Genomic DNA, 14,125 nt, shown 5'->3' on the forward strand with positions numbered 1-14,125 from the left:
CACAAAGTCCCCAAAATAGTGTCCCCAACACACATGTCCCCCACATAAGTAACATCTGCACACATACTGTATGTCCGTGATCACACAAACCAATTATTATACACTTAACCTTAACAGGATTTTGGGGTATTCGCCGAACATAAGTAATGAGCTGCATTTCATGGAAAGGTTTGGCAGAAGAGCTTTTTGTTTTATCAAAAGAAGCTCTTGTGTTATATGGGATTGCTGCAGGGAAACCAGACTAATGCTGGCCATACACCGTTATTTTATTTTTTAAATTTTTTTATCAACATTTTTTTGTATAGACAGACCAGTTCCCCTTTCAGGATATTGTATTCGGACAGCGGCACCTGCAGCTGTTAAAATAACACCAATCAGCCTCTGCAGCTGCTGATCGAGGAAAGCTTCCCAACAAGTTGCTTTCATCAAAAAATGCACTTTTGTCGAGTGGGGACTGCCACACACTTAGGTTGGTCCCTGCTGAACCAACTGAACTTCGATCAGTGCATGACCAGCTTAAGTCTAGGTTCACACTAGTGCTGCTGCATTTTCGTAGAGCGTTTTTACACGTTTTTGATGCGTTTTTTTTTTTTTTTGGTGGATCTTATACACAAGCTTCTGCCAAAGATGCATTAAAATGCAAGAACGTGTTTTTACATGCATTTAACATGCGCTTTCCATGCATTTCCATTGAAGTCTACATGCTGTGCTGCACCTTTTCGAAAAACACTGCTCTGTGCTGATGTGAATAGGCACTATAGAGAATAATGTGATTGTGGCACATGCCAGCACGACAACAAACGCAGGAGAAAACTATTTGATGTGAACGGGCAGTAAGTCATACTATTCTGTACAGTTTGTGTGCACTTTATAGCTGGAGCAAAAAGTTTTGCAGTTTCTGAGTTCTAACAATAGCTAGAGAAGATCTGATTGGAAAAATTACAAATTTTTGTTATGTTTTAAAGGATTTTTCAGCTTGAAAGGGAAACTCCTTTAAATAGTTAATCAAGGAAGGTTTTCAATGTCATGACCTTCACTTTTACTGCCAAGCAATTGTTGGGTTGTCTGTCCAGAAAAAGTTAAAGCAATTCTGCATTTAAGGGACCTAAGGGGGCTTGGCATTCACATTTCGTACAAAATTTACCACAATAGCAAAAATAGTTTCCAAATATTATTTTTGATTACAGTTTTCAGAAAACATACGCTTTTAAACCTTAAAATCTCTTTCTTTTCCATATAGAACTTTTTTGGCCCAGAATTTGTAAAAATGACCGTTGAACCCTACATTTCTTTGGATCTCCCACCATCAATTTTGGTAAGGTTGCCAGACTTAAATTTTGTAAATGAAAAAGCAGGTATAATTTATATAATTAAAGTTGTTGTAAACCCTTACACATGTCCACGTGGGGCGCCTAGCCTCAGATGATGCACAGAGATGAAGCAAATCCTCCTACATAAAGGAGTTGTAAACCCTCCTTTTTGAAAAAAAAAAAAAAAGAAACGTGCCGATGCATACCACCAATCGTTTTGCACAGAGCAGCCCTGATCCTCTTCTTCTGGGTTGCCCCGCTGGCGCTACAAGCCCCTCCTCATCTAATGCCCCCACAGAAAGCTTATTTTCCTGGGGCACCCGTGTGGACTTACTCCCGAGTCCTGCTACTGCGTCAATTGATATAGACAGCAGGACTCGGCCCCACTCATGTGTCACTGGATTTGATTTATGGCAGCAGGAGCTCGTGCACATCGCTGGATCGGATAGGGCTCAGGTAAGAAAATTAGGTGGTCTTGGGAGGAGCTGCAGCACAGAATGTTTTTCACCTTAGTGCATAGAATGCATTAAGGTGAAAATCTGTGTCTGCCGTCTTCTCTACATCTATTCAAAGTCCAGAATTTTTAAAGCTTGTCAAAAGTTACTCTGCAGAGCTCAGTGAGGAGAGCTCTGAGAGTTAAATGGAGGCAAGGGACAAACACCTCCTTCACAGAGTACACAGGAACAGAGCTGAAGCTGTCAATCAGCTGAAGCTCCCTCTTCTGTCGATTTTTTTTTTTTGGTGTCGGGAAAACTTTTCGGAAGTGGCTCATGCTGATAGTAGAACCTAATAGAAAAAAATTTTGGTTGGAGATCAATGCTTACTATTAACACCATACTGGGTGTGCAATATACCCATATGGTGTCCCAAAATTTGCAGGCTCTCCAATGGTAGGTGCCGTCTCTGTGCCTAGTAAATATACAGAAAAAAGTGTTGCAGGGGAAGAATTCCCACTGTGAAGAGACACAGGCCGACCATGCTGCTTAATATGGGATTCATTTTATTAGAAAAAATATTTAAAAAAAAAAAGCGGCCAAGACCAGGTACCCATCACCAACACCAGGATAATGTTAAAATTGGACCATCGGCTTGATTCCTGATGAAACCAGAGTTCCTGGTTCCTTGTAACTCTTTTTCTGATAGAAGTTGCACTCCTGCGACTCCTTTTCAGCCAACAGTGGGCGAAAACCCGCTTTCAGCTGACGTCACTCAGCTGGTCCAGGCTCGTGTAAGATCACAACTTTTTATAGTCTGGATCCACCAAGATGCCTGGACCGCCATTTGGCTTGGCGCCTCGGCAAAATGCAGAGACTGAGTCGGCCACTTCCATCCTCTCCACAGCCTGGCGCTCCAGTAAGTGCTACAGGGGCAGAATAGAAAGTCAGTGACTGACAGTCACCAGCTCTCTGCAGGCTTAAGACCAAAAATGCAGTGATCTTTGATCACCCGGTTTTCTCTCGATGTATTGGGGGACAGCTGCACCTGGGATCGGTGCTCCAGCCATCTAGGTGAGTATGAGTGTTTTTTTCTTAAATTCATACCTTTCTTATAAATAACTGTAGTAAGCTGATAATGCTGCTTTACTGCATTGAAATCCCAAACGGTGTTGCCTGGATGAGTTCTTCTCTGCTGCATTACAAAACTGTTAGGCCTAGTACACACGAGAGGATTTATCCGCGGAAACGGTCCTCCGGACCGTTTCCGCGGATAAATCCTCTGGCGGATTTTGATCTGATGGTTGTACTAACCATCAGATCAAAATCCGCGCGGAATTCCCTCTGCGGTGACGTGTCGCGCCGTCGCCGCGATGATGACGCGGCGACGTGCGAGACGCTGTAATATAAGGACTTCCACGCATGCGTCGAATCATTACGACGCATGCGAGGGAGGGAATCGGACGGATTGATCCGGTGAGTCTGTACAGACCATCGGATCAATCCGCTGGACTGGATTCCAGCGGATCGATTTCTTAGCATGAAAGTGATCCGCGGATAAATTCCAGCGGATAGATCCTCTCGTGTGTACGGGGCCTTATGGAGATGAGGGAAGTGTTCTGTTCTCCATCAGAAAAGAGCTGAGCAGGGCTGACAACACTTCTTGGATCACAGCACAGAAGAGACACTGGGCCGGATTCAGAAAAGAGATACGACGGCGTATCTCCTGATACGCCGTTGTATCTGAGTGCGGGAGGTCGTATCTATGCGCCTGATTCAGAGAATCAGTTACACATAGATATCCCTAAGATCCGACAGGTGTAAGTGTCTTACACCGTCGTATCTTAGGCTGCATTTTCTGGCTGGCTGCTAGATGGCGCTTCCGTATGTTTACGCGAGGAATATGCAAATTAATATTTACACCGATTCAGAAACGAACGACCGCCCGGCGCTTTTTTTTTACGCCGTTTGCGTTCGGCTTTTTCCGGCGTAAAGTTACCCCTGCTATATGAGGGGTATGTGCGGCGTATCCTATATTAAGTATGGCCGTCGTTCCCGCATCGAATTTTGAAATTTTTACGTTGTTTGCTAAGTCGTTCGCGAATACGGCTGTACGTCATTTACGTTCACGTCGACTCCAATACGTCCTTGCGACGTAATTTGGAGCAATGCTCGCTGGGATATTTTATGGACGGCGCATGCGCCATTAAAAAAAAACGTAAAAAACGCGGGGTCAAGACAAATTTAAATAACACGCCCCCAACATCCCCATTTGAATTACACGGCCTTACGCCGCAACACATACGCTACGCCACCGTAAATAAGGGCGCAAGTTCTTTCTGAATACTGAACTTGCACCCAAAGTTACAGCGGCGTAACGTATCGGCGATACGTTACGCCAGCAGAAAGATCCGCTGATCTTTCTGACTCTGGCCCACTGTGTGGAAAGATCAGACAGAAACAAAGAAGCACACTGGGTTTCTGGCAGGCCAAACAGGAATTTCCCAGGTACTTGAAGCATTGTTAAAGGATAAAATATAGAGAAATATGCATGTATTGCAGACAATGGCAGTATAAGGCTATGTATACAGTGCATTGTTTTTAGTGAGTGTACTGCTTTGCATTGTTGGCTGGAGCAGTAAAACACATCCATTGTGGAGCGCTGCAAAGCAGGGCCTGCGTATGAAATGAGCACATATGTCTGCTCCCATGCAAATATAGTGTTATAAATTATGTGTAGAAACGCACGATTTTTATAATATCAACACAACCTTTTTTATATCAAACTTGATTTTATGTTTTCATGTCTCGGTACTTTATTTTTCAGTTAGCAAGTTTCCTTTTTCTTTTTTTAAGGCCAAAAAAGGAAAGACAGATGAGACCCGTCGAAAGGTTAACATCATTCTCCTTAGTGGACAAAGACTTGAATTAACGTGTGATAACAAGTCTACCTGTAAGGATGTATTTGACATGGTTGTGGCCCACATTGGGCTTGTTGAACATCACTTGTTCGCTTTAGCAATGCTGAAAGGTGAGTGTACTGTATGGGCTGATTGTCATAGCTGTGTAAGTCTTTAGTCAAGAACATGAGAGCATCCACTTAATTGGAAGGAGTTTGGTAGTTCAGAGCTTCCCTTAATATATGTACTGAAAATGGTTCTTAAGGGTGTGCAATATTTGGAAGTGGAAGAAATGCCTACAACTATCTAATTAAAAAAATGTCCCCTCAGTCCACCCACTATCCAGTCTAACCTGCATATAAAAGATCTTGTCTGGTCACATGATCTCGCAGCTCCCACTTTCCTGGCAGTGAGCTGCTTGCAGAGGAGAGAAGGGGGCACAAATAGCAGCTATGGGTGATGTGATGGCTCTCAGATTTTCCAGCCAATTAGAAGGTGCAGGCCCCTAGAGATGGCTAGAAAAGTTCTGGTTGTATTGACGTTTGCCCTCTCCTTTCTCCCTTTTAATCCTATTGGCTTGTTTTTTTTCTTTGTTTTGTTACAAATGATATAAATAATATCAAGTAACTTTAGAAAATAATTTCCTTAGTGTGAGCACGTCAAAGGGGAGTTCCAGGCATTTTTCATGTATATTAAAAGTCAGCAGCTACAAAAAGTGTAGCTGCTGGCTTTTAATAAACATGCACTCGCCTGCTCCACGTTCCAGCGACGCGGCGGTCGGAGCTCCGCTCCTCTCCCCCCCTCTCCAGCCGGCGTCCTCATTGCTACTGTGGGCACCCGGCTGTGACGGCTTTCGGCTTCACGGCCGGGCACTCACTGCGCATGCGCGAGCGGCCCTGCGCGTTCTGATTGGAAAAGCGATCGCCTGGGACCTGTCACGTGTCCCAGGCGATCGCCTACAGGGAGGGGCCGCCAAAAGGCGATATGACGTATCGCCTTAGCGGTCCCTCGGCGGAAGGAGGAAGTGGGACAGGATGTCCCACTCCTCCTGAAGCCCCCCCCCCCCCAAAAAAAATTACATGCCAAATGTGGCATGTAAGGGGGTGAGGAGTGGATTAAGCGAAAGTTCCACTTTTGGGTGAAACTCCGCTTTAACCTATAAGCATTTTTATGTGGAGCTTCAACCTCAATAATAATTAAAAAATAATGAATAAGTGTTCAAACTTTTGTAGGTTAATATGTCCCTCACTGAAATGCACATGAAAACTGTTGTAAATGGATGTATTCATGTCTCTGCAAGTGAAATCCCTGCAGTTTTCCCATCAGTTCCTTTGTAGTTTCATGCACATATGGTATGAACGAGTCCTAAGAGGGATCATTTGGTTGGATGGTTAGTTTAAGGTGGAAGGTTGCATGTAGTGTGCTAGTATGTTAATAAGGAAGCAGCGTCAAGATCCAATGGATTAGCATTCTATCCATACCTGTATTTTTTAACTTGGATCATAAAGGAGATACATAATTTTGTATTGTCTTTGAGGCTTTTATGAATGGCCAAAGCTCTGACTCTTCTGAATAGTGTAATAGCTTACCCTTCCCCCTCCACATTTTCCCAGCTCCCCCCACTCCAACAACAACAAACACACCTCACATTCGTACTGGCCAATGTGAATACCTAGGATGGTGGAGGGGGGGGGGGGGGGGCAAGCTTCCTTACAACAAGCAATTGCCAGAGTTTTTCTGGTTCAGAATGGTCTGACTTTGGGCTATGCAGATAATAATTGTCACTGCTGCTTGCACCTCTATGTGCTGAAAAACGAATTTATTCCCCAAAATATGTAGTCAATGACTGTTTATATCTTTTTAGAAAATGAGTTCTTCTTTCTTGATCTTGACCTGAAACTGTCAAAAGTTGCTCCAGATGGTTGGAAAGAAGATACAAAGAAGAGAGGAAAATCTGCAATCAATTTCTCCTTGTATTTCAGGATAAAGTTTTTTGTCGACGATGTCAGTCTTATCCAGTAAGGCATTTTATGTCATAAGTCCAATTTTAAAATTTCACTAATTGACTAAAATAGTACTGGTTTAAGCTATAAAGGTTCATTTAGGTATGCTCAGGGTTTTTTTTCTTTGAGAATAGGTGCAGGAACCCACCTGCCTCAACCCCACCATCTCTGCCCCCAATCCTGCTATTCCTTAGGAAAGAGTAGTAAACTGAGACCAAATAATGGGTGTGGTCAAGGATTAGAACTGTGTTTTGCACGCAATGCAAGTTTCAGGAATGTGCAACACACAGAAGTGTGTATTGTACTTTGCTGGGAACCTCTGCACACCCCTCATCCACAGTTTACACTCCCATTCCACAACTTACCTCTACAGCTTATCTCTTCCCACCCTTTCCACATTTCATTTCTGCTCACTCATGTACAGCTCACCTTGAGGTCTCACCTCTGCAGAACAGCCCCAAGTTCACTACAGCGGTCTCTCTGCACAAATGGCCTGTAAATGCTTATGTGACATTATTTTGTGCTAAGGATTTTTCTTGTCTCCCTGCTCTCTCTTTAGGCACAGCCTTACTTGCCATCAGTACTACCTACAGCAAAGAAAAGACATCCTAGAAGAGAGGCTGTATTGTGATGATGAAGCAGCTATGCTGTTGGCGTCCCTGGCTCTTCAAGCAGAGTACGGAGATTACCAGCAAGAAGTATGTGTGCAACGATTAACTTTTCACTTGTGGCTTCCTGTCAGGAAAGTCAGGTTAGGCAATCTGATAAAGTTTGTACACATAATTGTGAAATAGTATACCCCATAGCAGTTAGTAGTGTCCTTTTTATATTGAGTCATGAAAAATTGTTTAAATGTTTTTGGCAACACCTGTACTTGTCCTTGCCTCAACTCTTATAAAACTCCCTGTCATTAAGCATCTATAGTAAAATCACATGCAGTCAAATATAGATTCACTTGATGGCTAACATTTGTGGATGATAAAGTGGATTATCATTTTACTCCTTTGCTGCCTGCACAATTTTTATGTTTTTTGCACGCATGTTTAAATTTTAAGTCGGAAGATAGTTTACCACTTCAACACTGCTGTATGAAAAAATAAAATAATAATAATAATTTTATATACATAATATATATAGCCCCCGTATTGAGGTGGTTGAGACTACAACCATGATCCTGGTACCATTTTCTTCAGCTAGTGCTCGATCACCTTCACAGGCAGCGGAAGGAGGGCCCCCTCCCACTGCCTTTCCTGGGGTCTCCCTTCCCACTCAGGAGCCCGGGACTGATCTGACTAGTGGCATCAACTGCTGTACACAGTGAGAGTTACTAACCCTCTGTGTTGCCAGAAACCATAAGCAACAAGGGTTTTACTTCCTGTTTCAGTTTGTGTATAAGCCATTACCGACTCGTAAAGCATCTGACCAAACCGATCTCAGTTTGATCAGATGCTTTGGAGGTCAGAGGAAATATCTGGGATCTATTAGACCCCAGATCTCTCCATAAAGATGACCTGTCATGGCCCATGCTATCACAAGGGGATGTTCATCTTTTGTGATGTCAATAAAATTGATAAATTGGAGAGTGTAAAAAAATATTAAAATGTTTTATATTTTAAAGCGCCCCCTTGTGCTCATGCACAAAGGTGAATGTGCACATAGGTCCCGCACACATATGTAAACACATGTGAGGTATCAACACAAACGTGAGAGTGAAAGAAATAATTATATCACCTGTAAAGGCTTTTTAAGCTTCACCTATGGAGATTTTTAGGTACTGTAGTTTTTGTCGTTCCACATGCAAACACAATTTTAAAGTGTGACATGTTGGGTATCTATTTATACGATGTAGCATTGTCTTTTTATATTTTACAAAAAAATTAGGTATTATATTGTGTTTGTGTGCACTAAATTCCCATAAGTGTGTTTTTTTCCCCGAAAATGTTGGGTTTGATAAACCAGTGCACAAATATTGTGCAACATAAAAAAATTCAACAACAGTCAATCTATTCTCCAGTGGCTCTGCTTAAAAAATATATAACGTTTGGGGGTTCCAAGTAATCTAGCAAAAAAATTATTATTTTTAAAAGTATGTTTAACACCTTCACGCCTAAAGGTAAAACAAATCTTTATTCCTAAGCACAATTTTGCAACTTTGACATGTGTTAGTAAAACCATACATATCGCCACAACTACTATGTGCATCCAGGTGGATTATACTGCAGTTTTTTTCAGAACAAATTTGGCCTTCATTTGATGGTAATGGATATCTGCTCTGGATATTTTATTTCATTAATTTTTTATCAAAGAAAAACTCAACCCAAATTAAATTCTCCTGCTCCTGACTATCGCAGCGATACCACATATGTGTATGTTGTTTGTACCCGTAGTACAGCCCCAAATCCATAGTGCGCATTTTGCCTTTGTTTAATTTTTTTTTATCCTGCCTGAAACATACTGACATTGCCTCTAACTGATTAACCACTTGAAAACCCCTTCACGCTGATATACGTCGGCAGAAGGGCACGGCTGGGCACAGGCACGTACAGGTATTTCGCCTTTAAGAGCCCAGCCATGGGTCGCCGGTGTCCCACGATCGGGTCACAGGACCTGAAGAACGGGGAGAGGTGAGTGTAAACAAACCTTCAACGTTGTTCTCTGTGGCTTGTCACTAGGAATGAGCTTTGTGCTCGAGTCGAACGTCGAATTACGAACGGTATGGGCCGGTTCGCGCCAAATTTGAGTGGCGTGTCATGGCCCATAATTCACTGCGGCATCGCAGTGCATTGCTGGCTGATGATTGGCCAAGCATGCACTATGACCCGCATGCTTTGGCCAATCACAGCGCGCAAAAAACGAAGAGCCATAATTGGCCAAAGCCAGGGTGGCTTTGGCCAATTATGTCTCAGGGGGTTTAGTACACGCCCCACGCTATATAAGGCCGCCTCCGTGGCGGCCTTGTGTAGTGTGTTGCAGTGGTTAAAGACAGAGAGAGAGAGTGTGTCATTTATTTTGAGTTAGATAGAGCAGGCAGGCGAGCCAGTTTAAGTTTGTGTGTAGAGGATATATATGCATCCCAGGTGTAATTTATATTTATACACTGTATTGATTTTAGATAGATCTGTTTCTGTATGCTCTTCCTAATATACTGACAGGCAGGCAGGTGATTGTGCTAGCTGCAGTATTCTCACTTGGTGTACTGTGTCCTCTGCACAGTGTGCACCTAAAGCTACATGAATACATTTGCTGGTGTTCTCATATTAATACCACAGGCAGTGACTGATCAGCAAGTATTCTCACTTGGTGTACTGTGTCCTCTGCACACTGTGCACCTAAAGCTATGTGAATACATTTGCTAGTGTTCCCTTTTTAGTACCACAGGCAGTGACTGATCAGCAAGTATTTTCAATTGGTGTACCGTGTCCTCTGCACAGTGTGCACCTAAAGCTACGTGAATACTTTTGCTGGTGTTCTCATATTAATACCACAGGCAGTGATCAGCATGTATTGTCGGTATTTGTGCAGCTACATCTCCCTGCAGGTCATTAGTATGTCTGGAAGGACAACAAGGAGAGGCAGAGAGTCACAAGCCGATAAAAGAGGGCAAGCAGGCTCTGCGTCTAGAGACAACAGTGCTGGTCATGGACACGGTGCATCCTCATCAGCACGTGGCCGTGGGACACGCTCGTCCTTTTTTTTTTTTTTGGCAGCTGGCAGTGTTGAGCTGCAACATGCCGAACACTTGGTAGAGTGGATGACCAAGCCGTCCTCATCCTCTCTCACCCAGGCTCGGGGTACTTTGGCAAGCAGCTGCCAACGCGGCGTCTTCCCTCTGGTCAATGGCATCAGTCACTCCTTCCCTAGCCCCACCATGTCCTCCTGAGGAGTTCCCTCGAACTGTTTGACCACAGTGTTGGATACATGCTGCAGGAGGATGCGCAGCGTTTTGAAGGCTCTGGTGATGGTACACAGCTAGAGGAAGGCAGTAACGTGAGCCCAGAGAGAGGGGTGCCCAAGAAGGACTGCAATCTGGCAGTCATGTTCCCCCAGCTGCAGCATACTGCCAGGTTTTCTACAGTGATGAGGAGGGAGGGGATGATGAGGTCACTGACTCCACGTGGGTGCCTGATAGGAGAGAAGAGGAGGAGGCACATCTCCAACGAGGCAGGATGCCCTCCAGGGGCCAGCTTAATGGCAGCACACCGACTGCATCACAACGCAGAGCTCCGCATGTTCGCGTTAGTCCAAAAGTTCTTTGGTGTGGGCCTTTTTTGAGACGAGTGCATCAGATTGCACCGCTGCTAATTGCAACATATGTCGCAAGCGTATCTCGCATGGCCAAAACATCACCCGCTTGGGCACCACATGCTTGACCAGACATATGTCGACCTGCCATGCAGTTTGTGGGCAAGCTTACCTCAAAGACCCTCACCAAAGAACAAAGCAGACCTCTCCTTGCTCCTCATCAGCTGGGATCTCCAACCCCACTATACCTTCAGTCCTCTCTGAAGCCTGCACTGATAGGACTGAAGGTGTAGTATTAGGTGTGTCACAGCCAAGTACTTGCGGGCAATCTACTATCGGTACACCGATGTCAGATTGTGCCAGACAAATTTCCCTGCCCCAGCTGCTGCAGCGCCAAAATAAGTTCTCTCCCAGCCATCCACATGCCCAGCGGTTGAATGCTAGCTTAGCTAAATTGCTAGCTCTTCAACTGCTGCCTTTTCAGTTGGTAGACTCTGCCCCCTTCCGTGAGTTTGTGGAATGTGCGCTACCTCAGTGGCAGGTTCCCAAATACCACTTTTTCTCATGGAAGGCGATTACGGCTCTCTACCGGCATGTGGAAGGCAAAGTCCATGCCTCGCTGGACAGGGCGGTCAGTGGTAAGGTGCATATTACCGCTGACTCATGGTCCAGCAGGCATGGACAGGAACGTTGTTTATCTTTCAAGGCGTATTGGGTGATTCTGCTGGCAGCTGGGAAGGATGCAGGACAAGGTACAGTAGTGTTGGAGGTTGTTCCGCCACCACGCCTCCAAAATGTTACTACTAGTGATTGTGACACCTCTCTCCTCCCACCCCCTCCTCTTCTTCTTCCTCTGTGGCCTCTTCCTGTGCTGATTTGTCCTCGGAACCAGCAGTGCTCCGTAGGCATTCAAGGGGCTATGCAGGTACACAGGCAAAAAGATGCCATGCGGTGCTTGAGCTGGTGTGTTTGGGGGACAGGAGCCACACTAGGGCAGAGGTTCTGTCAGCTCTGCAGGGGCAGGCTCAGAGGTGGTTGACACCACGCCAGCTTAAGGCAGGAATGGTGGTTTGCGACAATGGCACCAACCTCCTCTCCGCCCTCCGACAGGGACAACTGACCCATGTGCCCTGTTTTGCTCATGTCCTTAACTTGGTGCAGCGGTTCTTGGGCAGGTACCCGGGCTTACAGGATGTTCTGAAGCAGGCCAGGCAGCAGAGGGCCATCAATGAGTATCTGTGCCAATATGGCACCAGGACAGGGTCAGGGGAGCTTGTTTTTTTTCCCCCATGCCAGTGGCCCATGATCAGGGATGCATGCACTGAAGGTCTGTGCAACGCGTTCCCAGAGACTGGGAGGTTACAAATCCTGGTCCTGGACAACGTGTTGCTGAGGCTTCGCTCAGTCGAAGGAGCGGTGGAGAAGGTGGCCGTCTGACCGATGCGTTCAGACAATTTTTTAGTCCGCAGCCCCAAGGTATGACCGGTTACAGCAACCATCGCCAGCGTCTGTTTTACATGGTGCGGGAATGCCTAGGGGCAAGATCAGACTTGGACACCTTTCCCACCGAAAATCCTCTGGGTTACTGGGTCTTGAGGATGGATCACTGGCAAGAGCTTGCACAGTATGCAATTGAGCTACTGGCCTGTCCTGCATCCAGCGTTCTTTCGGATGCACATTCAGTGCTGCTGGAGGCTTTGTAACCGATCACACCGACTCGGTCGATCGACTGACCTTTAATAAAAATTAATCGGGCTTGGATCACCACCAGCTACCAAGCACCTGATGCTGATGCTGATGTAACTGAATATTTTTTTTGGAAATGCTGAGTGACTATCCTGTCATGCCGAGTGACTATCCTGTCATGCCGAGTGACTATCCTTTTCCTCCTCAATGATCATGCTGATAGCTTGTAAGAACATTTTTGGTTCTGGGCACTGCCACCAGTGGCTAAGGCCCAATTTTTCTGCCCCTGTTTAACAGGGGCGTGTAATTACAATTTTTTATGCAATACTTTGCAGCAGGGCTCATTCCTGCGCTCCAGCTAGAGTATTTGTGAAGGGTTGCAGTGTTGTGGCACCAGCACTAGTGCCTAAGGCCCAATTTTCTGTCCCTGTTTAACAGGGGCATGCAATTACAATTTTTGATCTAATATTTCACAGAAGGGCCCATTCCTGCACGGCCCAGTGGTGTATTTAGGTTTCGTGCTGCCCTAGGCCTGACTAAACTCGCGCACCCCCTAATTTAAATATGAGCCACCCCTTCCTGTCAAGGCCACGCCTCTTTCTGTTTAAGACCCGTCCTGAAATTTTTGAGTGGGGACACTAGTTCTTAGGGCCTGGGAGGGGGGGGGTTATGTATTCCCTTAATTTGCATAGATTTCCTCTCACTTCTTGTTTGGCTATGCGGCAGGAAATGAAGGAAAATCTCTGCAATGGGACAGGTATGGTAAAAAAAATACTGACAGGGGCTATAACCCTCCCTTACTCTATCCAAAATGGAAAAAAAAAGTGTTGCCTATAGTTCTACTTTAAGCACAAATTTCTGATAATTTTATGGAGAGGACTAAGAAGATATAGCCATGCCAATGATGCAGCAGAAAACATATAGCACAGTGAGGAAGGTTTGTGGTCCAGGATGATAGGACAGTCAATTAGAAGCAGCTTGTGTTACACTAACAGTGTAGCACAAGCCGGCAGGGACTCTCTCTCCGTGCTGCCCCCCTGCAAAGTGCTGCCCTAGGCCTGGGCCTTGTTGGCCTAGGCCAGGATACAGCCTTGCCTGCACCCACCAAGAGTAACTGTGAGGACTTGCAGTGTTGTGGCACCAGTGCCAGCACCAAAGGCCCAATTTTGTTTATAGCTCAAAAAATAAAAACCACAGAGATGATCAAATACCACCAAAAGAAAGCTCTATTTGTGGGGGGAAAAGGGCGCCAATTTTGTATGGGAGCCACGTCGCACGACCGCGCAATTGTCAGTTAAAGCAACGCATGTGCCGAATCGCAAAAAGGGTCAAGGTCCTTTACCTGCATAGTGGTCCGGTCTTAAGTGGTTAAAAAAAATCCTGTCAAAAAAAAAAATACTGACCTTGACCCGTGACCCTGACCCAAACACCAACCCTTGCACTGACCTATATCAAACATTTTGTTTCTTTTTTTTTTTATTGTTATTTCATAGCTCGGGGGCATACGCCGGCTAACAGGTATACAAATACTTACAAAATAACCATGTGCA

The 14,125-nt window shown here is 45.1% G+C and overlaps 1 protein-coding gene across 11 annotated transcripts in view; it reads left to right on the forward strand.

The window, feature by feature from the left end:
- The window catches only part of PTPN13 (protein tyrosine phosphatase non-receptor type 13), a 350,570-nt gene that overhangs the window by 226,764 nt on the left and 109,681 nt on the right, over positions 1-14,125 (forward strand). For all 11 annotated transcript variants that reach the window (XM_040326640.1, XM_040326643.1, XM_040326655.1 and 8 more), the window contains 4 exons: positions 1,241-1,315; positions 4,601-4,775; positions 6,509-6,662; positions 7,207-7,345. In XM_040326640.1, coding sequence (XP_040182574.1) covers positions 1,241-1,315; positions 4,601-4,775; positions 6,509-6,662; positions 7,207-7,345 — 543 coding nt within the window. The remainder of the gene's footprint in view (positions 1-1,240; positions 1,316-4,600; positions 4,776-6,508; positions 6,663-7,206; positions 7,346-14,125) is intronic.

This window comes from Rana temporaria, chromosome 1 (assembly GCF_905171775.1).
Source record: "Rana temporaria chromosome 1, aRanTem1.1, whole genome shotgun sequence".
Lineage (NCBI taxonomy): Eukaryota > Metazoa > Chordata > Amphibia > Anura > Ranidae > Rana > Rana temporaria.